Raw genomic sequence first — 15,911 nt, forward strand, 5'->3', positions numbered from 1 at the left:
CCAATAATAAGAAAGTCAGTAAATTTGCAATCCTAATTTAAATGATTCTTTATTTAAGAAATTTTATGCTATGATTTTTGTAAAGGTATTTTTGCAGTGATGTTAATTTCTTACCTGAAGAATGTTTTATTTGAACTAATTTATTGTAAATGTGGATTTTAGTGTTCTAAGTAAATATTGTTTTCTATAGAAACATTGATATTGAATGCAACAAATGATCTTATCAATGTTCGTGTATATTTGTTAATATTAAGTCATTTTTAGAATCTTATTCATGCATATGAACATAATATAAACAGTACAGTTTTTCAGGTTTCAAACCTTTTTATCAAGGTGAAAGGGGTTCTGCAATTAAAATAAGTTATGAGTCATTGAAATAAAATACTTTTTGGGTTCTGTATGCTTTCAAACATTTGTCTGATTGTTTGTTAACGATGATGATCTGAAACCCCTCCTGATGTAAAAAATCAGGCAGGGTTTCAGATAACAATGTATTTAACATGTATGTTAAATACATCGTTATACTATTCTATAATACAAGGTGTGTCTGAAAAGTTCAGTGAATGGTCCCATAGTTGAATAACCGTGCTGGTTAGGATGTTGCGCTCACGCAGACATAGTGAGAGATATGCCAACTAGTGTCCCCTAGAGTCGAAATCACGACAGTTAAACAGAAGTGCGCGCAGCAAACAATGCAACGCAGTCAGTGTGAGAAGGAGTGTCACTGAAATGGAGCAACACGTGAACATTACGGCACTTCCTCGCTACACGCCGGGTGACAGTTCTTTAACACACTCCAAATTCTCCAGATCTGACACCTGCAGATTTCTTCTTGTTCCCCGCCTGAAAGGCCCACGTTTTTCCGACATTGCGCAGATCCAACAACGTGTGACAATGGTGCTTTGTGCAATACCGAAAGAAGTGTTTGCTCACAGCTTCCAGCAGCTGTACAACCAATGTCGAACATGGGTTGTCGCTAATGGCAATTACTTTGAATGCCAGTAAAAGTATTTTGTTTGTATCTCTTGTTTCCTTTATTTTATGAGACCATTCACTGAACTTTTCAGACACACCTTGTAATATATTATACTATGTATAATGTATAATATATATAAGAAGAAAAATTATTTTAAAATTCTAAATATTTTAAATATATCTATAAAGTTTCAGAGTAAAGATTTTCAAGAGAATACATAATTTTATTTTCTAGATTTATTATCAAGTAATGCAGATTATTTTAGAAATTCAGCAAGACGGATGCAACGTAAAATGTGGTGGCAGAACATGAAAGTAAGCAATTATTTTGTTAATAAAAAATTATTAATAAATTTAATCTTTTATTTGGAATATTGTTTTTTAAAATTATTTATTATGATTACTAGACACAGTTAAATAATAATCTATTGAATTAGATATAAGACAAGTAAAAAAGTCCTACTTGTTTAGGGACACTTTAAATGATTGTGGCTTCACTAAGTATTACTATGTAGTGATTTGCATAGCTGTTACGATCATTGTCATAACAGCTATACAAATACTTTGAAATTTTGAGTATAAATTTCTGGCTGTGTGTTTGATTCTATTCGATTCTACTTACATTTTTAAACTTCAGTAATATTACGACAGAAAAATACAGATGTGAAAATACAGAAGCACAAATAACTGGTGTTACTTAGAAATTTTGTTTTGCACGAATTCTATAGAAAAACAAATATATTTTTCTATAAAATCTGCCCAAACATAAAACTAGTCAGTAGTTAGCAAAGTTATGCTCGATTTATAAAAAAAAAATTAAATTTAAATTATTGAAATTGATTTTATGTATCCGTATGTGTCTTATTGTTTAAGTATTACTAATGGTGAATTTAATAAATTGCACTCAGAATTCTGAAGGAAAAAATCTTATCCTTACTGAATGCATATAATAATTTCTATTTAATATATATTTAAATTTTGGAGTAGACATATCGAAAGAAAAATGAAATCATGAATCAAACTTAGTAAATAATGCTTCAAGAGCTTTGCAAATATTTATAGCGCATATGATAAGAATATTTATTGAAATATAAATTCTATTACAGACATTGTACACTAAAAGATATGATGTTTTGGGAAAATTCTTATACTCTCTAACTAGTGGAAATTTATAGGAATTCACCTGAATGGGAAGATATAAAACTAGTAATATTATATATATCAAAATTAAATTTTTTTAATTAAAAAGTAACACTAAATTATTTTACACCATAAAGAATTAAAGGTTGTAATAAAAGTTTGTGATATATATTCTTTGACATATTAGCGATGGTTGAGGCCGGAGATTAAAATGCAAAAATGTGTACGTCGGACGTTCGGCGCCACTTTCCCGTAAGCCTAGAAGTTTGACAATGGAGTTTTGAATGTCGAGCACGATTCCACTGGCTTTCCAAGCACCATTGTCAAACTTCTAGGCTTACAGGAAAGTGGCGCCTAACGTCTGACGTACACGTTTTCACATTTAAAACTTCGGCCTCAACCTCGCTATTAATAATATAATTTACTCCAGGTACCAGATTGAGATTTTCATGTAACATTTTTGATCAAAATTTGAATATTTTTAGCTTAAATTTACAGTCAACATAATAGAATGAATTTGAATTGTAAAAAAGTTTATACAGTAGAACCCTGATTATTGTCATGATTAACTGAAGTTCTTAACTGACGTGCATTATCCAAGGCAAACATGTAAGTGAATAGACTACTTTTATACTATAATTTATAAAAAAAAAAAGTTTATTTGATAACACTTCCCAAAATGATTTGTTTCTGTTATTTTTTATTATTTAACTTTAATGTGAGATAAAGCATTCATATTGAAATGTATCTACAGTAGTACACATTTTCATTGAAACTGTTGTACTGTACATACAGTACAGTATATATTAGCTGTATAATAAATGATGTAAAAATTGTTTTTGTTATAAAGGATTAAATTTACTAAAGTATAAAAAGAGACTTTAAAAAGTTACCATGTAAATCTTATATTTATAATTTTTAACCTGAAATGGCCATGGATGTATGTGTTCTCTGAGTTTTCTGTTATCAGAGATAGCATCAGTCCACGTTATCTCAGATAATTAGGGTTCTACTGTATTAAATATCCAGTTTCTTATTTTGTGTAAGATAACAATATGTAAAGAATACAGTGAATGATTGTATTTTATTTACCAAAATGTAAAGGGTTGTTAGACTTGCAGTAATCAGTTTGTCTTTTTGTGCATTTGATCCATTTCCCCTGAGCTTTGGAAGCAGCAATGAAATGTTGAATCTCATTCACTTTTTTCCATAAGCCAGTTAACCATGTACACTTATGCAGAGAAAAGGTTTTGCTTAAGATAACTAAAGGAAAAAAGTTGAACAAACTAAAATTAGGAGAACAATGTGGATTAGTCTCTGTAAACCTTGTAGACTGGTAGACTTATCTCACAGCAGACTGGTCAGCAAACTATTTTTATTTTGCTGGCCAGTCTGCTGTGAGATAAGTCTACCAGTCTACAAGGTTTACAGAGACTAATCCACATTGTGATACCATACAGCAAGCCGACTATATATTAAAATTAGGAGATTTGGGGTTGTATTCTGGTCACCGTCTCTGGTCTCTCGTCTCTCACAAGCTGGTCGCTGATTGGCTAATCCAAATGATTAGCCAATCAGCAATTGGCTTGTGAGAGACGAGAGACCAGAGACGGTGACCAGAATACGGCCCTTGGTAAGAACGTCTTCGTTTTTCAAAGTTTTTTAAAGGGCGGCTTTAAGATACAGTTACGGTATAGTTTTCATTAATCTTTGTCTTAGAATGCATTTTGATGAGTGGTATGACACTGTGTCCACTGATCATTCTAACATAGGCCAACTTTCGGTGCAATATCTCAACTAACTTTTCAGTGGTGGTTTATCAAGTTTTAATATAATAAATTTTCTTTTGCCATTGAAGTAACTTAGTTACAGCTATGGCTCATCCAACGTGATGAGATATTGTCATCGACGAGCTACAAGATTTTTTCTTATAACTTTCTGCAATTAGTATTTTGGTTTTCTCAAGACTTTTGATCAGTTTACTATTTGTTGCATTATCAAACTAAGATATTGTTGAATAACTTATTTGATGATCCATTGTGAAATGTTGAGCTTGCTTGCATTCTCTTAGTCAATGGATTATTTATTGTTATTGCTTTGGTTACCAATTTGATCAAGTGCTTGGTGCTCAGTCTGGATTTTTCTCACTTTCCCCTTTCTTCATTTTTTCACAAACTGCCCTAATTAGTCTTATTTTACCTTTGCAATTCAGCATATTCTAGATTTAACTGTTGGAAACTATATAAACATTTTTTTTTTGTCTTGTAGCCAGAACCTCTTTTGGAAAATGATTTTATTACAGTTTTTGCTTCAAACTGGATAACTTTCAGCATTTTAAACTTGAATATAAAAAAGAACAATAAATAGAATAAAAAAAGATGATAATGATAAAGTATGTGCTCATTCTGTGATATTTAATTATTATTTATGAAATTAATTAAACATAGATTATAATTATTATTATTTTTTTTTTATTTTGCAAATATCATGCTCAGCTGATACTTGTTCCAAGTATCAGCTGTGCTAAAGTCAAGGCATAGCTATCCAAACAAGTGTTATTGTTATTATTATATATAATATTATATATATTTTGTCTTTGACACTTTGACAAACAACTTTTTAAATTTAATATTGAATTTTTAACTTTGCAAATTTTCTAAATAATAATTGAATCATGAACACAATTATGTTATCAATAAAAAAGTATGTATCGATTAAAAAATAATAAACATTAAGTAAAATAAATTAATTTATATATACAGGGTTCCTACACACCTGGAAAGTCAGGAAAAGTCAGAAATTTTCATTAGTGTTTGGAAAAAGTCATGGAATGTCAGAGAATTTGCCTCCTTGGCTGCCTTATTGATGTTTTTGCTGACAATATGCTTGACTAAGCATAGCTATCTTCAGGCAGTAATTGGTAATGTGGTGCAATACAACTTATGAAAAGGGGTGCAGAATAATTTCAGGATCCAAAATTTCTCCTAAGCTTACACAAAATTTTTCCAAAAATTTACAAACTACACAAAACGATACATAGTTTAAATGGCATTATTTATCATTTTTCATTTTAATAATTCAGCATTTATAAAAAATGTATAACTGTTAATTAGAAAAAATAATTAACTAAAATGTCAGAGAAGCAAAACATACATGCATAGTAAGTTAAATGCTGTTTTGTTTTGTCAATGTGCCATACTGTAAAAGACGCGAGGGTCGGGAAATTTGTGCAAAGTCGGTCGGGGAAAGTTACGGAAATTAAAACAAAAATTTGAGTAGGAATCCTGTATATAATAGCCAATTAATATTTTAAGTGAATTGAATGAGTTATTGATTTATAATAATGTTAATAAAGAAAATTAAATTATTAACGACATTTATTTTCTTACGCAGTTAAAAATAATAATTGGTCTGATCATTGTTGCAATATTGCTCATCATCATAAGTAAGTAATTTAATAATTAAATTATTATTCATAATTATATTCGAATTCTTGTTTTTCATTTAAGACTGATATATTTTGTCGATTTTATATAATATATAAATATCTTATTTACAATGAATTATTTGTAAATTGATTTTAAATTACAGTAAGTTCTGAATTTCAAATCGTTGCTTGGGTAACAAATAGAATGTAATGTTTGATTAATTTTGTTAAGTTTATTTAATTCTTACATTATTAGTCACGTATATTTTTATACATTTTACTTAATATATCTTTCGAAATTTTCTCTGCAATCTTTTGTCTTTATGCATATTACAATAAGTTACTTTTTTTTAAAGCTGAATAAATTTAACAGAAAGATTTTAAGTATTATAATTAAAGTTTCGTTTATGCAAATTTATGGCAGCAGTAGGGTTTTCCGGAATTTGTAAATACCATATTTTACGGACTATAAGACGCACTTTTTTCTTCGTAAAATTGCCTCCAAAATTCAGGTGCGTCTTATAGTCCGTAAAATACGGTAATAGTTTTTTAACGTCTGTTGAAATTATTCAATAAAGTATCTACCTTCTTGAAGACGAGAGTGATTATATAAAAAAAGATATTATGTAATAATCTCAATTATTATATCATATTGGATTAATGTACAAAAATAATTTTAAAATATTTAATTACTTCAATTATTGTTTTTACTTATGTACATATTTTTACTTTCCTGGCCGTTATAACAGAGGGGAAAGTATGACGATCCGGCAAAAAACGACCTACCCAGATTTTTACATTTTTGGACGTTTTTACGTCTTGAAACATCAAGGAATGAAAAAAATTTGGGGGTAATTTCTGTATGTATGGATACTAGTGTGTATGGGGGGACACAGTTTTGTTCACCCTGTTTGAAGCTTAATAACCCCTGTGCTTTTTATCGAAAATTTCTGAAATTTTGCAGGGAGGTTTGTTTATTAGAGGGGATTGATGGTATTGAATGTTGGTGGTTAAAGGTCGACGAGGTGGGGAGGTAATGGAGGTCGTGCGTATCGCCAATAGGGTTAGTCTTAATGACGATTTTACTCATTATCAGCATTTACAATTTTTTTTCATAAAACTCATCCCTACCCTGAAAATTAAGCTTTTTGCTGTTTTACAATAGTTAAAAATATAAAAAGTTTTTTTAATAAAATATTAAAACAGATGGCATCATCAAAATTTTTAATGTTGCCTGGGACATTTGAACAATTGGTGCTTGTTTATTTGTTTTATGATATAAACTTTTCTCATTTCAATCTCTTGATATTTTCATGTAACTCTTCGTTATATGAGATAGTGTTCTGACTACCTCTTAGTTCACGGCATCATGTAAACTAATAACTGTTAAAATTAGATAATTTAATTAATTATTTATTAATGTATTTTAAGAATAATTAAAGGTGAAATGTTTTGTTATATTAACATATTTATTGGTGTGTGCGTATGTTTTTGAGATTTATGACATCCTCAGAGATTGAGAATATGTTATCAGAAAATGAATGAAAATTGAAGTGAATTGACGTGATATATGACTATAGAGATGGTAAAATTGAAAATTTAACAGATTATTAATGTATCGTGATAGCTAAAAGTTCTATAAAGTATAATGATGTAAAAGGAATGTTAGAATTGGTTTAAAGGAAAGACATATTGAGAAAAATAAAACCAGAAAAGGTAGTAATTTTGCAAGCATAGGCAATAGAAAAGTTTAAAGAAAAAGTAAAGAACATACATTCACAAGAGCCGAATTATCGGGCTAGAGTTGGCTATAATAAATAAATAATAAATAAGACAATTTGGCACTAGAGCTTGGCGTTAGGCGCCATCTCTTACTAAACTTAATAATTATAATTAAATTAAATAAATAATTTTAATAATTTGGAACTGGAGGAAAAGAAATCGGCCCGAAGCGGGACTCGAACCCGCAACTTCTGCTATCCGTGCAGACACGTTACCAGTTACGCTACCCGGACCTTCAGTCCGATCGCCTCCTCCAGTATAAATAAGCTAACATGACGACCATCGACGGTCATTACAATGCCGGCTGGGGACACATCAAGTGCCCACGTCCTCCCAAGGCACTCAACCGGCCATCGCAACCCCGGCAAGGCGTATAAATATAAATAAATAACAACTAACCCGTTAGAAAGCTATACATCCACAAGAGCCGAATTATCGGGCTAGAGTTGGCTATAATAAATAAATAATAAATAAGACAATTTGGCACTAGAGCTTGGCGTTAGGCGCCATCTCTTACTAAACTTAATAATTATAATTAAATTAAATAAATAATTTTAATAATTTGGAACTGGAGGAAAAGAAATCGGCCCGAAGCGGGACTCGAACCCGCAACTTCTGCTATCCGTGCAGACACGTTACCAGTTACGCTACCCGGACCTTCAGTCCGATCGCCTCCTCCAGTATAAATAAGCTAACATGACGACCATCGACGGTCATTACAATGCCGGCTGGGGACACATCAAGTGCCCACGTCCTCCCAAGGCACTCAACCGGCCATCGCAACCCCGGCAAGGCGTATAAATATAAATAAATAACAACTAACCCGTTAAAAGCTATACATCCACAAGAGCCGAATTATCGGGCTAGAGTTGGCTATAATAAATAAATAATAAATAAGTAATATAATAATAAATAATAAATAATAAAATTAAATTAAATAATTATTTATTTAATTTAATTATAATTATTAAGTTTAGTAAGAGATGGCGCCTAACGCCAAGCTCTAGTGCCAAATTGTCTTATTTATTATTTATTTATTATAGCCAACTCTAGCCCGATAATTCGGCTCTTGTGGATGTATAGCTTTCTAACGGGTTAGTTGTTATTTATTTATATTTATACGCCTTGCCGGGGTTGCGATGGCCGGTTGAGTGCCTTGGGAGGACGTGGGCACTTGATGTGTCCCCAGCCGGCATTGTAATGACCGTCGATGGTCGTCATGTTAGCTTATTTATACTGGAGGAGGCGATCGGACTGAAGGTCCGGGTAGCGTAACTGGTAACGTGTCTGCACGGATAGCAGAAGTTGCGGGTTCGAGTCCCGCTTCGGGCCGATTTCTTTTCCTCCAGTTCCAAATTATTAAAATTATTTATTTAATTTAATTATAATTATTAAGTTTAGTAAGAGATGGCGCCTAACGCCAAGCTCTAGTGCCAAATTGTCTTATTTATTATTTATTTATTATAGCCAACTCTAGCCCGATAATTCGGCTCTTGTGGATGTATAGCTTTCTAACGGGTTAGTTGTTATTTATTTGTAAAGAACATACAAATTTGCTAATTAGTTAACCAGAGAGTATTATATTAAGCATAGCTAGACAAACATTATAACAGGATTTCTCTATAAATTGTGGAATGGCCTTACTAGTGATCTTGGGGTTAAGAGTACCCCAGGAAAAGAGGGTCTGGGGTGAGTCTCCAGAAAAGTTTTGAAATGTAATGGTAATATAATACTTTATTACACTACCATATTGTGTTACTGGTCTTTTTTATCTTTGGATCTGTCATGTTATAAGGGAAGCAATAATCACTACTTCAAATAGACTTTACGTACTGTATCCAGAAATAAGTAATTTAGACTTGATAAACACTAATGTTGTGTGTTTTTTCTTCAAAGACACTTGGCAAGTTTTCTATCAGATATCTTTATTCGTTCTCGTTGATACGGTACTTGGCTTTTTGAATATTCTATATTCTAGATGTTGTTTTACAATAACAATACAATAACAAGACTAAAACAACATCTAGAATATAGAATATTCAAAAAGCCAAGTTCTAACCAAGAAACAATTAGATACCACTCAAAAATGCCATTATACGTCAAGTACAATATATATAAAGTGGAATATGACAAAATAAAAAACCGGACAAGCCAAGAAGTACACGTATATGAAGACCTCATGTAATTAAGAACGAAATTTCTCCTAGCAGGATTCCCGCAAAGACTGTTAAACCGATGGGAAACCAAACTTAATAACCCACACACGCTTAACAAAAATAAACAAGCAACTAAAACAAAATATATTAAATTTCCTTATATCAAAGGCCTATATGAACAAATCAATACAGAAATAAAAAGAATAAACTACAAATTAGCACCAACATATCAAAAAATGGAGAGCAAGCTGTTAACCTCGAACCCGTTAAAAAACCAACAAATACCGACCGAAGCTCAAAGTGCAGTATATAAAATTCCGTGTACCTGCAAAAATAAAAAATATTACATAGGAGAAACAAAAAGAAAAGTAAAAATTAGACTGAAAGAACATATAGCTGACTTAAAATACAATAGAATAAATTCTGCATTTTACGAACATTGTACTCTAAATAACTGCAACATAGACAAAGATAACGTCAAAATACTGCATAAAGAAAAATTAACGTACAACCGGAAGTTTAAAGAAACCATAGAAATTATAAAAAGTAAAGACAATATAAATAAAAACCTAAGCCTTAAAATAAACGACAACTGGCTTAATATATTATAAATTAAAATATTTTGGGGAAAAAACAATTTCTTTGGGAAAAAATGAGCCTGCAAAAAAGTTTTGGTAAACGACCACAAGGCGGCGAACGCCATACGTGGCAACACTGGCCGTACCAACGTAAACGTCAAGGAGGGGGTGGAAGAGAAAAAGGGGGCGGAAACAGTTTTAAAAATCTTTTATATTTGCAATATATTTTTACGTCTTACAGCGAACTTTTAAAGTTATAATGCACCTTTTATAGTCGATGAACTTCTTACAACCGTAATGTATACAGTTAACAAGATTTTACATTTTTTTAAAAAAGATAATCAACAGTTGACTGAGGAGGGGCAGGGCCCGAAACGTGTACAGACAGAGTACCGTATCAACGAGAACGAATAAAGATATCTGATAGAAAACTTGCCAAGTGTCTTTGAAGAAAAAACACACAACACTAGTGTTTATCAAGTCTAAATTATAGAACAAGACACAGTTTTATAAAACAAATCAAGAAATAAGTAAATTAATCTAACACTATTAAATAATAATAATATGTACTGTACATACTAAACAGTACAAACATATTCAAAATTTAAACATTAAAAATTAGCTATATATTTATGTAAAAAATGTAAATAATCAAACCGAATTTTGTCATTTGAAACAATGGACTGGGGTGGGTTGGCTGAACCACTTCAGATCCCCTCTAGCTATGTCCCGGTATTACAATATAACAATTTACATTATAATACTGTGGTTAATTAACTGCTTTGGTATAATATGCATCGGTTAATATACATAATATTAAATATACATTATTATTTAATAATAATGTAAAAATAAGACTTATGGAAATTGTGTGTTTCAGAATTGTAAATTTGTATTGTTTTATTTAAATATAATTAATTTAGATGTAAAGTAATTTAATAGATAAATTTCAAGTCTCTGATGTTGCTATAGTAATAGAAATACAACAGAATGTTTGAAACTCTGATCTAGAATTAATTTGATTTAATCTGATAAGTTATGTAATCTTGAAAATGTATTGAAAAAACTTAATTTTTTTTCAAAATTAGTTTGCTTATAAATGGATATAGATTATAAAGTTCAATATTTGGATGCTTTGATATTACCTTCACTTCAAAATTTACTGTAATAATTATAAACAATGACTAAATAGTTGTAATTCATTAATTCATGTTAATAAAAAAATAAATTTTTAGATATAAAATTATTTAGACTTGTGAATTCAATACTTTTAAAAGGTATTTATATTTAATTTATTTGATCAGGGTTTTAACCGGAATTTCTTGAATGTGGGTCACCTATTTAGCTGATGGCTTAGTCTTAGCATAGGTAGTTAGGTTACCATAAAAGTGCAATAGAGCTAGTGTAACCGAGTTGTGTGCCACCTGTACGCAGGCAAAGAAAACTGCTTCGGGAAAACACGTTCGTCTTTGGGTTTGATACGTACTGAAGCGCGGTGCTTGTTTTCTTCCTGTGATAATGAATCACAGATTTCTCCCACACAAAACTTCAAAAAATAACTGTTGTGTGGTTGGTTGTAGTGTTACTATATTACTGCACCGCCAGGTTCAAAAGTTAACCAGTAATGTGCGATAGTATTTTTAAAAAAAAATCAATATTAATATCGATAATACGACATACGTACGTGCAGAATCAATACATTAAGTCAAAATAATCTACAGTCACTTCTCGAGTTACGACCGTTTCGACTTACATCCGAAGTTGTGGAACCGAACCCTGTCGTAAGTCAAGAAGTGATTGTATTGACTAATGCAGGCATTACTTTGACCATAAACTGCTGAACGTATGTAAATTGGTATATTATATATTATTTTTAAATATATACTTATAAATAATATATAAATTTATAATTTATCAAATTTCTATTTATTAAAATATATATAGTGTTACATGTAACATACAAAATTCATACAGGATAAATTCATATATTGCAAGAATGTTGTTATTCCTCAACAACAATCAAATGAACAAAATGTTGAAACAAAAGTAATGAACATGAAGTATTAAACTTTAAAATTATCACATTGAAAAATCACTGATAAGATCATCATCATCGGAACTTCCTCACTAGAATGTTTTTGTATGGTCGAAACAGATGATGTTTCCAAGTGTAACATTTTATCATTGTTGCTTTTAATTAGCAAGGAGCTAATAACAGTGCTTAACAGGAATCGGTAAGAACTTGATTTTGTAGTTTAGTTCTTATTAAATTTAATTGCAAAAAAATTTGTTCAACTGCCACACTTGAATGAGGAAGCAATAAAAACATCTATTTACTGCCAAAGTAAAGTAAAAAAATATAGAAATATAGAATAAAAATGAATGTTTTGAAAGGTACTAAATTGAAAGGAAAGGTATTAGGATTTTATGAATGGTACTAGGAAAATGGTGTTGGGTATCTTGGTACTGGAACAAATAAAAAGGTACTAGATTAGTACAAAAGTACTAGGTGGAACAACACTGGTTCCGCCTTTGTAGCCCCGATTCTGTTACCCGGCGTCGCCGCTAGAGGCACCTCGATCTAGTTTTGCCGTTCCTTCACTAGCTCTATAGCCCACAATCACTGGCAACACATTATTCAAAGCTGCTGTATTGATATGGGAACTCCTTTCTTTTTGATTTTATAGAAAGAGATGATATATATTTATATATATTTAATTTATGGTTCTATGAATATTTCTATATGATAATTTTTTCTATAAATAACACTTTTTTCAGTCATTTTGCATTAAAATTGACTAACAAAAACACTATTTTCTATGTAATTATCAAAACTTTCGAAGATTATTTAAAATAATTAAATCTTTTTGAAAAATAATTTATATGTGATAAGGATAAATTAAATTTACATTAATATTAATTTAATTTACAGTATGAAACAGTGAAGGATGTGCTTTATAGATCAAAATTATTTACAGGTTCAGAAAAGGAAAGACAAATACTGTTGCATAACAGATTTCTTGTAGAAGTTCATTCTTTACATTATATTTTCTTAGCTGATTTTTATATATTTACGAACATAAATATCTTTTAAAAAATAAATATGAAAGAGATAACTGAACAATGCACGTTTGATTCATTGAAGCATGTTGAAATTATCGGTTAATGTTACCCACGGTTCCAAAATGGTGGCTCGTCTCTGATTCCAGCAAATGGAAGAAAGGAAACAGTGGGGATGCACATTCTAATCTAACCTAACCTATTCTAATAATTTTGTTGGTAATAATTATGGTAATTTATTAGAATAGGTTAGGTTAGGTTAGAACGTGCGTCCCCACTGTTTCCTTTCTTCCATTTGCTGGAATCAGAGACGAGTCACCATTTTGGAACCATAGGTAACATTAACCAAATTATCTATTATAATAATGATTGTTAAAAATGTTTGTGATATTCTTTAATAATATATCTTTTGTTATTTACAACATATCCGTTATTGTTAATCCTGTTAGACTTTGTTACGGCTTATTAACAAATAAGTACAGACAATAGAACTGAATAATTCAACAGTATCATAAGTTAATGTCGTTTTCTTTCTTCTACTACCTAAGAATGTATTTGCAGGAGACAAACCATGACTGTTTACGATGCTTTCTTTTGAAATAGGTTAGTAAGTTTGGGAATATATTGCCTTTTAATTTTGAAATCTTGGTTCGTATTTAGCAGTTTGTTTTCCATTTTACTCCGAGTCGGTCTTTTTCTAGTTTATCTTGCATTTGTTGGTATGCGGTTGACGGACACTTGATGCAGAATCTCTGTCTTAAAACCGATAGAATATTTATTATTATTTTATATTTCCTTAATGGACTGGGATTTATTTTCGTTCATAAACTTACATTAATTTTCTATTTAGATCTATGTGACTCCATTGCTCAATTACAAAAAATACTAAAATGTTAAGGAGTCTTTGAATATTTTGATCAAGATTAAATGTTTTTTTCGAGCCTCCAATTGAGATGAAATAAGCAGTATATCTTTAATAAAGGATTAGAGTGGGTGTTGTGTTCAATAAAACTTCAGAATTTGAGTGTGACCATTTAGTTTTGAATCTTTATGGTATTTTTCTGGTTAAAATGTGACTTCTAGTTTTTGCTGGAATAAGAGTAGAGTTGCTCAATAAATAGTCACAAACTACATTTTTTATTTAGTAAAATATTGAGACAAACGACTTCTTAATATTTTGTTGTTTTTGTAATTGTACATTAATATTTTTGAATGCAAATGTAATTTTTTTTTTTTGGTCTAGCATGCAAATTTGTAAATTATCGAGAATAATTTTCCACAAAAAATATGTTATCATCCTCTATACATATTATAATTTTAATTGTTCATTTTTCTTTCATTTCTCTGTTTAGAAGTTTTGAATACAATAACATTATACTGTCAAAATATAGCTTTTCAGTAGTATTCGTGGCATTTAAATGGCTTTAAAATCATTCCTGTTGTATCTGTAACTTAAACATTCCTTAAATTAAGTATTTAATAATAGAGTACTCAGTTTAGTTTAAAGATAACTTTAAATTGATTTTACGTAAATAAATAAATATATATTACATGAAATATATATATTTATATTTAACAAATAACTTTAAAATCATTTTATGTATATAAATATATATTTAAAATGATTTTATGTAAATAAATAAAGTTATTCGTTAATGTATATATATATATATATATATTATTTACTTTAAAAGTTGACATTATGACTATTTTCCATTTAAATGTTTGTATTTTATTGTTTGGGTCAGCTCAATAATTTAATGCAAGAAAAGCCAGTGGCAAATGCAATATACAAAGTAAACTTGTTGCATAACAAAATTATTTCTTGAAATATTATTACAATAAGTATTTATTCATTCTAAGATTAAAGTTATAATTTTAATTAATAAATTTCTTCTCTGTGACTTGAAGAAATACATCAAATTTGGGCTACATGTAAATGATTTTGGTCGAATTTGATGTATACAGTACCTCTGCTTCAAGTGATTTATAGTGTACTTACAAACTGGCCGGGTACCTCATCTAGTTATTAATAATAATAATAAAAAAAACAGATTTTTCTGTTAGAAAATGTATCATTAATTTATTGGGGTAGGAGTCCGGCTTCTAAGTCTACTCCAGGACAGGGATAATTCCCCACTTTTCCACCCTCTCCGCAGCCCTGATTGTATGTTATAGTTATACCATTCAAAAAATGCAGTTATAAAATAATTTTATGCACAATTTTTTAAATATTTTTCAGTTCCGATCATCATAAAAAACCGATAGAAAGGACGAAGAATTCCGATTGTGAAGATTTGCAAAGGAGAACGAACGTTCGCTGGAAAATATGCAATTGAATGCAGAGGAAATTATATCAAATCATTCGAATGTACACACACACACACAGAAAAAAAATATGGTTTTATATTTCATAACCATTTTTTATTCTTAAAACAAAATCACACTCTCAATATTTTTATTACATGTAACTTAAATAATTCATTAACGAGACAAAATGGGGGAAGAAATCGATGTACTTCGGAGCTTTCGCAGAGGAGAATGTAAATTATTTAAATATATATATATACATATATATTATTTATTAGCTTAATTTTCTGCAAGAAAATAAAATAAAAAATAAAGTTATTTTGTAATGTTTGCAGAATCTGTAATTAAAATATTTATAATTATTGTTTTTTATTATATATATATTTTTCTGTTTACGAATTGAAAAGTATGCATATATATATATATATGTATGTATACTTTTAATAAAGAATTAGAGAATGTATTGTTCGAGATAAATCCCTA

General features: G+C 29.9%; 1 protein-coding gene across 2 annotated transcripts in view; it reads left to right on the top strand.

Annotated features, from left to right (window-relative positions):
* LOC136975346 (vesicle-associated membrane protein 4-like) overlaps positions 1-15,502 on the top strand; it is a 38,151-nt gene extending 22,649 nt beyond the window's left edge. For both annotated transcript variants that reach the window (XM_067270402.1, XM_067270401.1), the window contains exons 6-8: positions 1,211-1,290; positions 5,509-5,560; positions 15,361-15,502. In XM_067270402.1, the coding sequence (XP_067126503.1) occupies positions 1,211-1,290; positions 5,509-5,560; positions 15,361-15,386 (158 nt within the window). In that variant the 3' untranslated portion in view covers positions 15,387-15,502. The remainder of the gene's footprint in view (positions 1-1,210; positions 1,291-5,508; positions 5,561-15,360) is intronic.
* Positions 15,503-15,911: the final 409 nt, after the last annotated feature.

This window comes from Centruroides vittatus, unplaced genomic scaffold (assembly GCF_030686945.1).
Source record: "Centruroides vittatus isolate TY-2023 unplaced genomic scaffold, ASM3068694v2 contig_370, whole genome shotgun sequence".
In the NCBI taxonomy this organism is placed as follows: Eukaryota; Metazoa; Arthropoda; class Arachnida; order Scorpiones; family Buthidae; genus Centruroides; species Centruroides vittatus.